Genomic DNA, 16938 nt, shown 5'->3' with positions numbered 1-16938 from the left:
TACGATCTTCCATCTTATTGTTAATCTGTATTGCACTTTCTCCAACTGTTACACATTATTCTGCATCGTTACTGTTTTACCTTGATCTATTTCAATGCACTGTGTAATGATCTGATCTGTATGCACAGTAAGCAAGACAAGCTTTTCACTGTATCTCAGTACAAGAGACAATAATAAACTAATTCCAATTCAACTATGCTGGAGTTTAGATGAAATTGAGCAGACTTGATCAAAACACACAAGGCGATGAAGGGTCTTGAGACTGTTGATGTGTGACAAATTCTTTCTTTTGTGGTACTACGTAGAAGCAAGGATCACTGTTTAAGGAGTTAATCATTTAAGACAGGTGTGAGGAAGAACGTTTGCTGTCAGAGACTCATGAGCCTTTGCATTGCCTCTTCCTCAAGTTACTTAAACTTCGCATATTTTCACACAGTGGCTAATAGATCTTAATAAAGACAAAATCTTGTTGCAGGGAGATGGGACAGCAAAGATGAGGCTAGAATCAGATCTACTATGATCTTTTTCTAATATGCTGGAACAGGCTAGAGGGACCAAGTGGCTGGCTCCTGGCAAGCGTTCTTATATTACAGACTAGAGCTAACAGATATTTGGATTCAAAAGGAATCAAGAGATATGTGAAACTGGACCTGGATCAGACATTAGCTTATTGAATGTCAGAGCAACTCAAGACGCTTTACCCCTGACTCCTGCCTTTATTTCTTATCTTGGTTTTTATGCGATCTGCTCGGTTGAACTTGGTGTACCCGATTATTTTGAGGCAACCTGTTATTGAAAGTAAATACAATTAAATAAAAAAAAATTATGAGAAAGTCACAGCACATTGCTAGGGGATTTAAATTGACTTGATCTATTCCCCAAGTTACACTGTCAAAGGCTACTGTGACCAAATGCACACTCCACAGGAAAACACACAGCTGAGTAGCAAGAGTCTGTAGACAGTAAAGATTTGGAGAAATTACAAAGGCTTTGCAACTAAAGGTCAGCAGCAAAACTAAAAGTTGGAACCGACAGAGTTTTATTTAGCCTTAGGATATTCAAAAGCATTTAGGACTTCATGAAAGAATTTTGTAAAGTTGAAATTATTATGATGTAGGAACCACACCAACCAATTTATGCACATCAAGCTCTCACAAAGAACAAATGAACATTAACAAAACCAAAAGTGTTTAAAGCAATCAGATGGCCAGGTAGCATTCGTGGCGAGAGAAATATAGTTAATATTTCTCCCTGATGGTTCTGCATCAGAACCAACGAAAGGTCCTCAGCTTTAATTGCTAGCTGTTTATCCAAATCTACCAAGTGTTTCTAACATGGTTTGTTTCTAGTTCTGCAACCAGTGATGTGTAAAATGATCAGATCATTTGTTTTAGTGACTTTAGTTGAGAAAATATTGAGTAGGACATCAGGGGTAAGTCCACAGTTCTTTATTTCTATATATTTCATATACCCTTCAGGGGGTAAAATCACAGAGCCACTCATCATGGCAACAGGCCCTCCAGGCCATTGTCCACACTAACTATCAAGCTCAGTTTGCACTATCCTACACTATCCCCACAAGCCCATCAATTCCTCCCATATTCTACCAGGCACTGACAAATCTGCACATCTTTGGGGTGTGGGGGAAATCAGAATTCTTGTGGGGAAACATTACAGGAAGAATATGCAAACTTTTACACAGACAGCATGAAGTCAAGATTAAACCCGAGTTACTGGAACCACTGGAAGCACTGGAACCACTGGAAGCACTGGAACGGAAGCAAAAGTCCTGCACCGGAGGGGCTCCAATGTCCTTGTTGGCCGGTTTGCTAGAGCTGTTCAGGAGGGTTTAAACTAATTGGGCAGGGTATGGGAACTGGACTGATAGTGCTGAGGATGAGGTAGTTGGTTTACAAACAGAGGCAATATGTAATGAGACTCCTAGCATGGAGAGGCTGATGATGGAGCAAAATTGCAGTCAATGGGATGAGTTGCGATGTAAAAGATAGACAAAATCGAAAAGCGTGAATACAGGACTGAAGGTGATATATTTGAATATGCCATTTGGAATAAGGTAGATGAACTTATAGCACAGTTTGCAGATTGGCATATATGATGTTGTAGGCATCACAAAATCACGGCTGAAAGGAGATTATAGTTGGGAGCTTAACATCAATGGGCACACATTCTATCAAAAGGACAGACAGGAACACAAAGGGAGTGCTGTGGCTCTGCTGGTAAAAGACAAAATCAAATCATTAGAAAGAGGTGACACAGGGTTAGAAGGTGTTGAATCGTTTTGGGTAGGGCTAAGGATCTGCAAGGGTAAAATGACCCCGTTGGGAGTTATATAGATACCCTCAAACAGTAGTAAGGATGTGGTCTACAAATTACAATGCGAGGTAGAAAATGCATGCTGAAGGGACAATGTTGCAATAGTCATGGGGGATTTCAATATGCATGTAGATTGGGAAAATCAGGCTGGTGCTGGATGCCAAGGGGATGAAATGTTGGAATGCCTGCAAGATTGCTTTTTAGAGCAGCTTGTGGCTGAGCCCACTAGGGGATCAGACAGACGGACAGATAGACAGACAGACATACATACATACTTTATTGATCCCGAGGGAAATTGGGTTTTGTTACAGCCGCACCAACCAAGAATAGTGAAGAAATATAGCAATATAAAACCATAAATAATTACATAATAATAAGTTAATCATGCCAAGTGGAAATAAGTCCAGGACCAACCTATCGGCTCAGGGTGTCTGACACTCCGAGGGAGGAGTTGTAAAGTTTGATGGCCACAGGTAGGAATGACTTCCTATGACGCTCAGAGTTGCATCTCGGTGGAATGAGTCTCTGGCTGGATGTACTCCTGTGCCTAACCAGTACATTATGGAGTGGACGGGAGATATTGTCCAAGATGGCATGCAACTTGGACAGCAACATCTTTTCAGACACCACCATCAGAGAGTCCAGTTCCACCCCCACAACATCACTGGCCTTACAAATGAGTTTCTTGATTTTGTTGGTGTCTGCTACCCTCAACCTGCTGCCCCAGCACACAACAGCAAATATGATAGCACTGGCCACCACAGACTTGTAGAACATCCTCAGCATCATCCGGCAGATGTTAAAGGACCTCAGTCTCCTCAGGAAATAGAGATGGCTCTGACCCTTCTTGTAGACAGCCTCAGTGTTCTTTGACCAGTCCAGTTTATTCAGCTATTCTAGCTAGTCAGCAATTTAGTCAGCTATTCTAGATATTCTTTGTTGTGCAAAGAACCGGAGTTGATTACAGAGGTTAAGGTAAAAGAACCCTCAGGGAAAAGTGATCATAAAATGATCAAATTCACCCTGAAATTTGAGAAGGAGAAGCTAAAGTCAGATGTTTCAGTATTATAGTGGAGTAAAGGGAATTACAGAGGCGTGAGAGAGGAGTTGGCCAAAATTGATTGGAAAAGAACACTGGCAGGGATGACGGCAGAGCAGCAATGGTTAGAATTTCTGGAAGCAATTCAGAAGGCACAGGATATAATCATCCCAAAGAGGAAGAAGTATTCTAAAGGCAAGATGACACAACCGTGGCTAATAAGAGAAGTCAAAGTCAACATAAAAACAAAAGAAAGGGCAGATAATAGAGCAAAGATTAGTGGGAAGTTAGAGGGTTGGGAAGCTTTTAAAAATCACCAGAAGGAACTAAAAATGTCATTAAGAAGGAAAAGATGGAATATGAAAGTAAGCTAGCTAATAATATTACAGGGAATACCAAAAGCTTTTTCAGATACTGTTACATACCCCGTGGGTATCTTGTGACTGTCTTATGACCATGATGTAATTGAGTATCTGGTGAGCCTGAGGTAATGATCTTGTGATGGTGGGGTGATGTAATTCCTGCCAGTGTGAGGTCATGTGATGACATGTTCCAACAGGTATAAAATGGGAAAGCCTTCTGTGAAGCTGTTGAGTCGTTGTTTAATTCATCAGTCACTCCATTATGCTGCCTATTTGTCTCATGATGCAGTTACGTTTTAAAGTGGAGTTTTACTTTCTACTGTAAGGTACAGAATCATTGTGCCGGCAGTTTTGCCAATCACTGCCAGTTTTGTTTGATGTATCTTTGATTTAATTTTAAAGTCCAAGTATTGGAGAGTGAAGACTTTACTGAAGTACAGGAACCTGAAGGATCGAGTAAAGTTGGTGTCGTTTGGCGGTTTAATACAGGATCGACCTTTTTGAATCTTCGTTCAAGAAATAGTGACCTGCATCTGAGATAACCCCTGCCTGTAAGAGCAGAAAGGGTTGTGCAGTGTTATTTGCCAAGAAAAAGGTCAGTTCCTTTAAGCCGTTTTTACTTCCTTCGCCGTGAATCCTTCGGCCAAGGTATATTTCGGCTAGGATCAGCAGTAACGTCACGTCGCCGAGGAATTCATTACTTCAGGAAAGTCTCTTCTAATTGACTGTATAAATCACTTGGACTTTCGTATTTACCACTTTAAGTACTGTTCCAGAGTTGCTGTATAGCAGTTAACTTCCAGTTAAGTTAGTCATTTGTTTACTTTTCATTTTTTTTTCTGAACAGAGTTTAATAAATGTTTATTTGTTTATAAAACCCTGACTCAATTCTATATTCATTGTTGCCGTATCGTAACAATACACAAATGTACAAGCTAGGCGGGGGTGGATATCAGGCCGCTGGAAGATTATGCTCGAGAGGTAGTAATGTGGGGGGGGGGGGGGGCGTTGGCAAGGAAATAGTGGACGAAATGAGTAAGTATTTTGCATCAGTCTTCACTGTGGAAGATACTAACAGTATGGTGGAAATTCCAAAGCGTCAGAGTTCAGAAGTGTGTGATGTTGCCATTACTAGGGAGAATGTTCTTGGGAGGCTGAAAGGTCTGAAGGTAGATAAGTCACCTGGACCAGATAGTGTACACACAGGGTTCTGAAAGAAGAGGCTGAAGAGATTGTGGAAGCATTAGTAATGATCTGTCAGGAATCACTAGATTCTGGAACGTTTCCAGAAGACTGGAAAGTTGCAAATGTCACTCCACTCTTCAAGAAGGGAGAGAGGCAGAAGAAAGGAAACTATGGCCAGTTAGTCTGACCTCAGTGGTTGAGAAGATGTTGCAATCGATTGTTAAGGATGTGGTTTCTGGGTATTTGGAGGTACACGTTAAAATAGGCCAAAGTCAGCATGGTTTCCTCAAGTGAAAATCTTGCCTGAGAAATCTGTTGGAATTCTTTGAAGAAATAACAACCAGGATAGACAAAGGACATCAGTTGATGTTGTGTACTTGGATTTTCAGAAGGCCTTTGATAAGGTGCCACACTTGAGGCTGTTTAACAAGGTAAGAGCCCAAGGTAAGGGCCCATGGTATTACAGGATAGATACTAGCATGGATAAAGCAATGGCTGATTGGCAGGAAGCGAAGAATGGGAATAAAGGGAGCCTTCGCTGGTTGGCTGCCATTGACTAGTGGTGTTCCACGGGGTCGGTGTTGGGATCGCTTCCTTTTACATTATATGTCAATGACTTTGATGATGGAATTGAGAGCTTTTTTGCAAAGTTTGTTGATGATATGAGAATAGGTGGAGGGGCAGATACTTCTGAGGATATAGTGAGGCTACAAAAGAACTTCGACAGATTAGGAGAATGGGCATAGAAGTGGCAGATGGAATACAGTGTCAGGAAGTGTATGGTCATGCACTTTGGTAGAAGAAATAAAAAAGTAGACTATTTTGTAAATGGAGAGAAAATTCAAAAATCTGAGGGTGCAAAGGGACTTGTGCAGGACTCACTAAAGGTTAATTAGCAGGTTGAATTGGTGGTGAGGAAGGAAAATGCAATGTTAGCATTTATTTCAAGAGGACTAAAATATAAAAGTAAGGATGTAATGTTCAGACTTGATAAGGCACCTGAGGCTTCACTTGGGAGTATTGCGAGCAGTTTTGGGCCCCTTATTGTAGAAAGGATGTGCTGACTCTGGAGAGAGTTCAAAGGAGGTTCATGGAAATGATTTTGGGATTGAACAGCTTGCCATATGCTGTTTGATGGCTCTGGGACTGTATTCACTAGAATTCAGAAGGATGAGGGGTGACCGCATTGAGACCTAATGAATGTTGAAAGGTCTTGAAAGAGTGGATGTGGAGAGGGCTTTTCCTTTGGCTGGAGAGTCTAGGACCAGAGGACGCAGCCTCAGAGTAGATGGGCATCCTTTCAGAATGGAGGAATTTTTTTTAGCCAGAGAGTAGAGAATCTTTAGAATTTGTTACCACAGGCAGCTATGGAGGCCAAGTCTTTATGTATATTTACGGCAAAGGTTGGTAGATTCTCGTTTGGTCAGGGCATGAAGGAATATGTGGAGAAGGCAGGAGATTGGGGCTGAGAGGAAAAATTGATCAGCCATTATGAAATGGTGGACCAGCCTCAATGGGCCTAATTCTGTTCCTATATCTTACGGTCTTTGGTAAGTGTAGGCTAGTTATGGCCTTGGTAACCTGTCTAGAAAGTAGTACTTCTGACAAAGCATCACTTCAACAGTCCAGCAGAGATGCATTAGTCTGGACAATAAACTCAGATCCATAAAGGAGAACTTGCAGACTCTGGGTTGAGTGTGTCATTCACCGTGCTGGAGCCAATAGATAGGTAACTGCAGCAACTCATACTGATTAATGAGTGCCCCATGATCTCACTGAGCAAAGAATACTCATTGGTTCTAATCTCTCAGCAAGATTAAGGACGAATTTGGTGAGAGAGAGAAGGAAGTAGCTGATGAGATTGCGGAGGCATTAATAATGATCTTTCAAGAATCAATAGATTCTGGCATTGTACTAGATGACTGGAAAATTGCAAAAGTTACTCTGCTATTAAGAACGGCGGGAGACAGCAGAAAGGAAACTATAGACCTGTTAGGCTGACATCAGTGGTTGGGAAGATGTTGGAATTGATTGTTAGGGATGAGATTATGGAGTACCTGGAGGCACATGACAAGATAGGCCAAAGCCAGCATGGTTTCCTGAAAGGAAAATCCTGCCTAACAAACCTACTGCAATTCTTTGAGGAAATTACAAGCAGGGTAGACAAAGGAGATGCAGTTTACATGGTGTACTTGGATTTTCAGAAGTCCTTTGACAAGGTGTTGCACATGAGGCTGCTTAGCAAGATAAGAGCCCATGGAATTACAGGGAAGTTACTAGCATGAGTGGAGCATTGGTTGATCGGCAGAAATGGAGAGTGGGAATAAAAGGATCCTATTCTGGCTGGCCGCCGGTTACCAGTGGAGTTCCACAGGGGTCGGTGTTGGGACCGCTGCTTTTTTTACGATGTATGTCAATGATTTGGACTATGGTATTAATGGATTTGTGGCTTAATTTGCTGATGGTACAAAGATAGGTGGAGGAGTGGGTGGTGTTGAGGAAACAGAGAGCCTGCAGAGAGACTTAGATAGTTTATGGGAATGGGCAAAGAAGTGGCAAATGAAATACAATGTTGGAAAGTGTACGGTCATGCACTTTGGTGGAAGAAATAAACAGGCAGACTATTATTTAGATGGGAAGAGAATTCAAAATGCAGAGATGCAAAGGGACTTGGGAGTCCTTGTGCAGGATACCCTAAAGGTTAACCTCCAAGTTGAGTTGGTTGTGATGAAGGCGAATGCAATCTTGGCATTCATTTCTAGAGGTATAGAATATAAGAGCAGGAATGTGATGTTGAGTCTCTATAAGGCTCTCGTGAGACCACACTTGGAGTGTTGTGTGCAGTTTTGGGCTCCTTACTTTGGAAAGGATACACTGACATTGGAAAGAGTTCAGAGAAGATTCACAAGAATGATTCCAGGAATGAAAGGGTTACCATATGAGGAATGTCTGGCAGCTCTTGGGTTGTATTCCCTGGAGTTCTGGAGAATGAGGGGGATCTCATAGAAACATTCCAAATGTTAAAAGGCCTGAACAGATTAGATATGGCAAAGTTATTTCCCATGGTAGGGGATTCTAGGACAAGAGGGCATGACTTCAGGATTGAAGGATGTCCATTTAGAACTGAGATGAGGAGAAATTACTCTAGTCAAAGGGTGGTAAATCTATGGAATTTGTTGTCATGAGTTGCTGTGGAGGCCAAGTCATTGGGTGTATTTAAGGCAGAGATAGATAGGTTCTTGATTAGCCAGGGCATCAAAGTGTATGGAGTGAAACCAAGGGAGTGGGGATGACTGTAAGAATTGGATCAGCCCATGATGGTATGTCAGAGCAAACTCAATGGGCAGAATGGCCTACTTCTGCTCCTATATCTTATGGTCTTATGGTCTAAGTCCATTAATGTCCACTCATCTATCCTTTACCACAGGCAAAGTGAGTATTATAGAATTAAAATACTTCAGTGCCATCTAGCAATATTTGCAGAGTACTTCATGACAAAACCCACAGTCCTTTGTTTGTAACATTTATTTTGGGCTGTAGTTGAAGCAGTGGGCCAAAGTTAGCTGTCGTGCCATACAGCTATACATAGAAAAACAGGCTCCAAGGCTCACTGAGTCCACACTGACCATCAAACAACCATTTGCACTAATCCCTATCTTTCATTACCCCACATTTCCAATGTCCCCACGTTAGCTTGCAGATACATTATTGGATGTGAATTCATTTATTGGTGGGAGCATTGGGGATGGGGGTTGTTGAGGAAAAGGGTGAGACTGTTAGTGAGGGTGAGGTATGTCTAGTGCAGTAATTTACACAAGCCCTGAAATTACAACGGTGTCACAGAGAGTCCATTTCAAACCAGTCTGCCCAATGGGATAGGACCATTGCTTTAATGTCACATTTGAACAATGGAATTCCTTCCCTGTAGCTCAGCTGATTTCCTAAGCAGAACAAAGTTCCACTAACATCACTGTAGCAGATATTTCAAGGATAGGAAATGATATCTTACATTTTGATTTAGTCTGGCCTCTGCTTTATTTAGTGCTGTTGTTTTGAAATATATAAACAAGACTCTGTGAATGGATTAGTTGTGCATTGGGAGAAACTGACCTACTTCACAGAGTCTGATATGCAAACTGACTACAGTTCCTGATGAGGTTCTTTAATCTTCTCTCCTCCTTTTTCCAGCTTTTCTCCAAAGGAAAGTAGATCCCAGTGGGATAATGCTGCTCCCCACAATGTGTACATCCCGATTTTTCTCACACAAGGCATCAGACAGCAAATATCAGTAATGCATATGTCCGTGGGGAGATCAGAATCAAGGTCGAATCATTATTCATCTTGTGAACATTTTCCTTTTAAGGGTCACAATCTTGTTTCCCCTCTCTAGTCTGGAGCCAATGAAGTGAGTTCTGGCTCACACAGTATAGCTGCCCTGAGGTTAATGTTGTTCCACGTAAGTAACTGCTCAGCTAGGATGGGAGATTCCCCAGTCAGCTGTTGGATTGGCTACAGCTTGTCTTTTAACAAGTTGTCCAATTTATTTTTGAAACAAGGTGAGAGAGAGAGAGAAAGAGAGGAGGGTAGAGGGAGGGGGAGAGAGAGGGGGAGGGAGAGGGAGGGAGGAGAGAGAGAGGGGGAGAGAGGGGGGTGGGAGAGTGGGGGAGAGGGGGAGAGAGAGAGGGGGATGGTAGGACAAATGACGGGGAAGTGGGTGAGAGAAGGGGGAGAGAGGGGGGTGAGAGGGGGAGAGAGAGGGGAGAGAGAGGGGGGAGAGAGGGGGAGGATGGTAGGACAAATGATGGGGAAGTGGGTGAGAGAGGGAGAGTGGTAGTACAGAGGGAGAGTATAGAGAGAGAACACGATGTGAGAAACCATACGAGGTGAAGAGTGTGTGCGGGAGGGAGAAGAGTAAAGGGAAGAGTGGGAGAAGTGGTGGGGAAGGAAGAGAAGAGAGAGCTCTAGGAAAGGAGGGAAGAAGAGAGAGTGGAGGAGAATGAGAGAGAATAAACAGGGAGGAAGGGAAGGTGGAAATGTGGAATAAACCCATGTCACAGAATTCATTCATTGCAATCATTGTGAAATGGCTGTATGTTTCTAATTGATATTGGATTGGATGGATGGCATCTGTTAGTCTTGCGAGTCCCTAGATCTGCACCTGGAAAGTCTTGCTTCAGCCTCTCCAGGGTGCAGACCTGGGCAGGGTTGTATGGAAGACCGGCCGTTGCCCATGCAGTGAGTCTCCTTCCCCATGCCACTGATGTTGTCCAAGGGAAGGGCAAGGGCTGATACAGCTTGGCACCGGTGTCGTCGCAGGAGTTGCCAGAATGAGATTGAAGGCAATGTCGGACTGCCTTAGGGACTCCAGCTCCGGATCTGTCCTCAGGGTTTACTCCCAAAGCCTTTCCCATGAGTGGGTATGGCCGCAGGGCAGCGGAGGTTTGAAATCAGAGTTTATTGGATTACAGTGCTCGTAAAAAGGATATATTTTTAATGTTACAGTTTTAAGAATAAATAAGACAAGCATTGATGAGAAGCTTCCGTATCCTTAAATTAGAACATAAATGTTCAAGATTAATCAAATCACAAATTAAAATGCTTTCCTGCATTGCTTCCTTAGTTCCAGCGCTTAATATTTATGACATTGATCGATGAGAGGACTGACCCATCTGGGCTGGGTTCCATCCTCCCGCATTGAAACAGAATTAGAGCTTCTTTCAGAGTTTACCAAGCTCGAGCAAATAACTTATTTAATCAATCAACGACTGTAAAGTGTCCAGTTATGCCCATACTGAATCCAAAGTGTTACCATAACTATTTGTACCAAGTCACAGAGCACCGATACCATCTCACACCGATCGACACATAGAGCCAGGTCTCTCCACACTGCAAGCCATACCCATTCCATTCCCAAACGGCACCTACAACCAGGTGCATAGCATTCCTGTCGGTATCTTTAACCAAGCCTACAGATCCACACTGTTCTTGCAAACATACTCACACTGTGCCCATGAGCTTGACTACTATGAACCCATAATCATGATCACAGCATTCCCATTCTCAATGTATAAGCACACCTATGTGAACCATGTCCATTCTGTGGCAAAACTATGCCAATACCATTCCTATTCTTCACGTATAACCCTATCCATACCAATCCTTTGACCATATCCATACTGTGCTCACAAGGTGTCTATAATTAGGTGGCATGGTAGCATAGTAGTTAGCAAACACTTTACAGTACCAGTGACCGGGTTCAATTCCCTCTGCTGCCTGTCAGGAGTTTGTACATTCTCCCCGTGACCACGTGGGTTTCCTCCAGGTGCTCCGGTTTCCTCCCACAGTCCAAAAACGTACAGGTTGATTGGTTAATTGGTCATTGTAAAGGCTAGGGTTAAATGGATTGTGTCCCTATGTTTCAGCTACACCTTTCAGAGGAAATGCCAACTTTACATTTGCCCTGTCAGGCACAGTCTCCTTATCAAGACCCTGTTCAATTGAAGCAAGATGCAAGACCCTTGTACTCAAAATCGTCCTGCGGTAAAGGCAAAATATGTTTGCTTTGCTAATTACTTACCGTACCTACATGTTAACTTACTGATTCATGTACAGGGACACACGAGCAACTTTCTTTTTCTTGGCTTTTGAAAAAATAACTCCACCATTTTATTTCTTCTACTAGAGCAGATGACATTCATATTTCTAACTGCCATGAACCTACCATGAACCTTCTGCTGTGGACTGGTTAACAGACAGAAAACAGAACATAGGAATACAAATATCATTTATGGGCTGAAAGATTATGACAAGTGGAATGCTGTAGCAATCAGTGGTGGGGCCCACTTGTTCAATGATTGGAATAAGGGTGCAAGGTGACAGTGCGGGCTATGAGGAGGTTGCAAACAGGCTTCAACAGACAGGTACTTCACTGAGATTCATCTGTATCCTCATTGCAGTCCATAATGTCACTGACCATTGAATTGTCAACACACCAGGATGTGTTACACTTGATCCCAGCATCCAAGTCACTGATAAAATGTGGAATGAACTGCTGGGACCCCCAATATATACACATATCTGTCTGGCACCTATCCATTACAGCTTCACAGCCTGAAAATGATCTGGTTTTTTCCTTCTGTTTTATGTCTATTAACCAATCCTCAGTTCACAGTGGAATATTGCCCCTAATTGCCCCTAATAGTGCCACTGTAATTCCGTGTGGCACTATATTGAATGTTTCTGATGAAACAAATACACCCCATCAAATGGTTCATGCTGATCTATTCTAGGAATTACCACCTTAATCTCTCTTTCTAACTTTCTGTTGACTCTACCAAACCTTACGATTATTTCTGGAGTGTTTTTTTAAGCTAATCGGACTATAGTTCCCTATTTTCATTCTCCCTCTTTTTCAAAAGGCTGGGGTTACATTTATTATTTTTAACGCACGGGAGTTATTCTAGATTATATGGAACTTGGAAATGCATCCAGCATTTCTATAGTCATTTTCTCCAACACCCTATGATACAGTTCCAAGGGATTTAGTGCCTTTAAATCTTAGGACATCTTCTTCTATCTTAGCTTTTATCAAAGGGAATTTATTTCAACTCATCATTCACAGTTGACCTATTGCCCTCTACTATTTCCAAGAGATTTACTGTGTCCTTTTTTCCTGTGAAGACAGACACAAAATGTAATTAATTTCTCTGCCACTTACTTATTCCCTGAGATTGTTTCTCTAGTCTTACTCTTTTAGCAGATCTTTTCCAGTTACTTTTCAATGGAAGTTCTATAGACAAGCTATTTTTTTGTTTTGTTTTTATTTTTTTCACCAGTCCATTCTCATATTATCTATCATCTCTTGTCAGCTAGATCCACCCATTCCTTGCCATCTTTTGTCCTACTTCTCTTCACCTCTTTTACTGGCCATTTCCTCTATAGTTTGATCCTGATGAAGGGGCTCGACCTGAAACATTGACCGCCCATTTCCTTCCACAGATGCTGCCTGACCCTCTGATTTCCTCCAGCAATTTTTGTTTGCTCCAGATTCCAGCTCCACAGTCTCTTTGTGTCCTCATATAATGTTTTATCTTTCCATATCAATGCTTTGGTTCTTCTTTGCAGAATTCATAAATGCTATCAACTTTCACTGTTGCTGTTTATTTAAATCTTTGATTTTGTTAGCTACTACTCGACCATTTTACAAGTTGTTTTATATATCCTAAAATAGCAAATTGCTGGTAGGCAAGTATTAATTCTTTAGAGGTTCACTCATTGCTTGTTTATGTCATACCTGTCGGTGTAGCTGTTTAAACTACAACAGCCTGCCCACAATTTGTGCCTTTCTAACTCACTTCATTCAGATTTACGTTTAAATTAAATCACTTACAGTTTTAATGTAAAACTCTATCATACGATGATCACTGCTCACTAAAGGTCTTTAACTACCAGATTAACCCTTTCTCATTACACAAAGCACTTTATAAGCAGACTGTTCCCATCTCGTATGATCTAGAAATTCCTATCCCACACTGTTGCTGCTCATTTAGTTTGCCCAGTGTTTGGTAAGATCAAGCCCTGCCATTTCCAATCCCTACTTCTACTGTGCCCCAGTCGTGCTGATATTGTATCTGTAATCAAGTCTGTACTTCACACGGTGCTGAAACACACTCGGATCAGAACACACTGTGCACCCAGCACCTTTCACCTCACCCAGAGTCTACCTGTACTGAGTGCACCTGTGATTATGGTCAGGGCAAACCTGGGCTATGTCCGTTCTGTGTCTAAGCCATGCCCTAAGGCAGTCCTACACTGAGTTCGATGCTCCTGCCACGCTGCTGTATTGGGCTCTGCTGTTCCTTTGGGACAGGGGAGCATGCTACACGAGCAATAGCTTGCTCTCCATATCGTACTGCCCAGGCTTGTGTATCTAGATCAGCTAGGATGGAATCTCCATGGTCCACTCTGAACGATGGAGGCCCCAGACCATGCCCATGCCGCATCAATGACTGTGCTCAATTTTATGTTACCATATGGCATCCGTAACCATGTCCACACCATGCCAATCAGGGTCCTAAAATCACTCCCATTCCATACTCATAATGTGCCAATAACATATCTGTACCACACCTATAACCATGTCCACACCATGCCAATCAGGGTCCTAAAATCACTCCCATTCCATACTCATAATGTGCCAATAACATATCTGTACCACACCTATAACCATGGCTTTTCAAGGCCAATTCCACACCAATAAATATGTTGATTCACACCACCCATGCCCAAACCTGCGTCATATTGACATTACGCCATACCATACCTGTAACATTGCTAACTCATGGTGGTATTGTATTGAAAACCTGACTCACTCTGCACTATAAGAGAGAACACTACTATAGCAATACTGAACCATGCCAATCGTGTTCCTGAACCACATCCATTATTGCCACGTTTATTGTCAAACTATCCCTATACCATGCAGAAAATATATCCATTGCCCAAGCCTTGCCCATACCATAATGATATTGTGTCTTTATTGACATACCTAGAGCAGGTTTAAGGTCATATACAGATTATACCCCTACTGCATCACTGATTGTACCCATGACCATGACGGTATCATTCAACCTAGAGACATGCCTGTGCCCTATGCATTGTGCCTATCTGCATTCTTATGTGGTACCCAGACCAGCCCTAGCATACGGAGATATCATCCATAACCACCTCCAGTCTTTACCCAGTCCACACCCACTCTTTTCACTGAATTACACCAGTAGCATATTTGTACTGGAACCTTATATTGAATATTGCCCATAAAACTGCGCCTACAATCGTATCCATAGTGCACCCCATTCTACAAGCTGTCTATAACCGAATCGGTACCGTCCCGACATCTGTACCTGTACCAGTCCAGCCCTTTTTCATGGTTCCTGTCGAAGAAGTGGGGCTCGGTGCCCAATGCTCTCACGTCGGGGTGGACGCGGATGAACTCCAGCACGGGCCCGAGTGCCCCCTTTCTTCACGCCGACGATGATAGCCGTGGCAGTCGCTTGTTGCCCACTCTGGAGGTGGCGTTGCCGTTCCTGTCCCGCGGGTGGGAGGGCGATGCCGGTGCCGCCGGAGTGGCCGCCCTGTTGGTGGGGCGCTCCTCGGCGGGGTAACACTCGGTGGAGACTGCCTTGCTCCTGGCCCCCCTTCGCCGCGGCTGTCGGTCGCCGGCAGCTCGTTTGCACAGAACTGGGACTTGTGCAGGAGTTTCTTGGACGGCACCGCATGCATCAAGTAACATGCTCGATCTTCTGCCAAGCCCAGCGGTCCCTGCATGATGGGGCGGGCGCAGAAAAGGAGGTTGTAGAATAGGTATGTGAAGCAAAGGGAAAGACTGAAGATGAACAGCACCCTGCGACTTAACAGGGAGGAAGGCGGCGCCACTCGAATGGACGGTCTAGATGCCATGCTTGGGGGCAGCTCGCCAGAGGCAGTCCAACATGATTTTGGCTCAGGACGTGCGGAACATACCTTAGGACATCTGTGCCGAGCAGGGGGGCGAAGCGGGGGTCCAGGGGGGTGGAATTATAATCAGGTGAGGTGAGTATTTAGTGGGAGTCCAGCAGGACGAGTCGAGCACCGTCCTGGGGGTATCAGGTTATTCATCCCAAATCAATTTGGTAACTCCTGCATCTAGACGGTCCAGTCCCGGCGTACATACTGGCTCTTCGATCGCCGCTACCTCAGTAAAAACCTGACATTGCATGGAAATCAAAATCTCCTCCCTCTCTCCCCTCCCTAACCTCCACACACACAAATCCTTTTCGCTGACAGGTCTCGGACTCTCGGGCCGCTCTCAGCGTTAAACGACGTGCAGCACCGCGCTCAATCGCGGGCTCGAATGCATTCCAAGGGCGAGATGTCCCACTGGACTCGTGTCTCCAGGTAGCCCGGAGCGAACCGCCGCTGCCAGGTCTGCCCTTCTGACTGGGAGCTCTCTGCTACTCAGTCTCTGCTCCTGGACGTGGTTGCAAATTTGCCCGGGAATGCCAATGCAGGAGACCGAGAGACATGAATATTTAAACGTGCCGTCCCCGCGCTCCTGACGCTCACCGCGTCCTTTCTCCACCCGATGCTTTCTAGTTAAGGAGACCAGCGCTGCCGGAGCTTGGAGAGCAGCGATTCAGCACGGGAGCTGCCTCTCCCCACAACTCGACAGGGCAAGGGGGAGAACATAGGGCAAGGGGGAGAACATAGGGGGAGAGAGAGAGAGAGAGAGAGAGAGAGAGGAGAGAGAGAGAGAGAGAGGAGAGGAGAGAGAGAGAGAGAGAGAGAGAGACGAGAGAGAGAGAGAGAGAGAGAGAGAGAGAGAGAGAGAGAGAGAGAGAGAGTGTGTGTGTGTGAGAGAGAGAGAGAGAGTGGGACTGAGAGAGAGACAGAAACAGAGAGACAGAGGTAGATTGAGATAGATAGAGAGTGAGAGAGAGAGTGACAGAGAATGACAGACAGAGAGAGAGAGAGGAGAGAGAGATAGAAAGAGGGAGAGATGGACGAGGAAGGGGGAGAGAGGCAGAAACTCGCAGAGAGACAAGAAGATTAGCTGAACGGGAGTAGGAGGAAGATTGTGGTCGGAGAGACAAGCAAACGTGACTTTGAGGCAAGAGGGGAACTTCTGAGGGTGGGGAAGGGGAGGTTATAGGAGTTGTGTCCTATAGCAGGCATCGCATTCCATTTCAGGGCACTCTGAAGAAATCTACAGTCAGCGAAGTGTAATTACTGTTGGGAACCAATCTGAGCACAGAACGATCCCACAATTAACAGCTCGCTGAATCTGCCTTTAGAAATCTTAACGAGGTATCACGCTGGACGACGGGACCAAACTCAGATTTGCTGGCCGCCGGCGGGATGTGCACCTGGGACCGCAGCCACCTCGATTCCGAGAGCTCACTGGAAAAGCCGCTCTTCGGCGCCCCCTCGAGGCCACAGTCCGCTCCACAGGCTGCCGGCATCACGTCTTAAGAAGGGAGG

At 44.2% G+C, this 16938-nt stretch overlaps 1 protein-coding gene across 1 annotated transcript in view; it reads right to left on the bottom strand.

Moving 5' to 3' along the window:
- LOC140735115 (heparan sulfate glucosamine 3-O-sulfotransferase 2-like) overlaps nucleotides 1-16017 on the bottom strand; it is a 120717-nt gene extending 104700 nt beyond the window's left edge. The window contains 2 exon segments of the mRNA XM_073059908.1: nucleotides 14823-15042; nucleotides 15045-16017. Coding sequence (XP_072916009.1) covers nucleotides 14823-15042; nucleotides 15045-15378 — 554 coding nt within the window. The 5' untranslated portion in view covers nucleotides 15379-16017.
- Nucleotides 16018-16938: the final 921 nt, after the last annotated feature.

The sequence above is a fragment of the Hemitrygon akajei genome, chromosome 11, assembly GCF_048418815.1.
Source record: "Hemitrygon akajei chromosome 11, sHemAka1.3, whole genome shotgun sequence".
Lineage (NCBI taxonomy): Eukaryota > Metazoa > Chordata > Chondrichthyes > Myliobatiformes > Dasyatidae > Hemitrygon > Hemitrygon akajei.
This window is presented reverse-complemented; position numbering and strand designations above follow the sequence as displayed.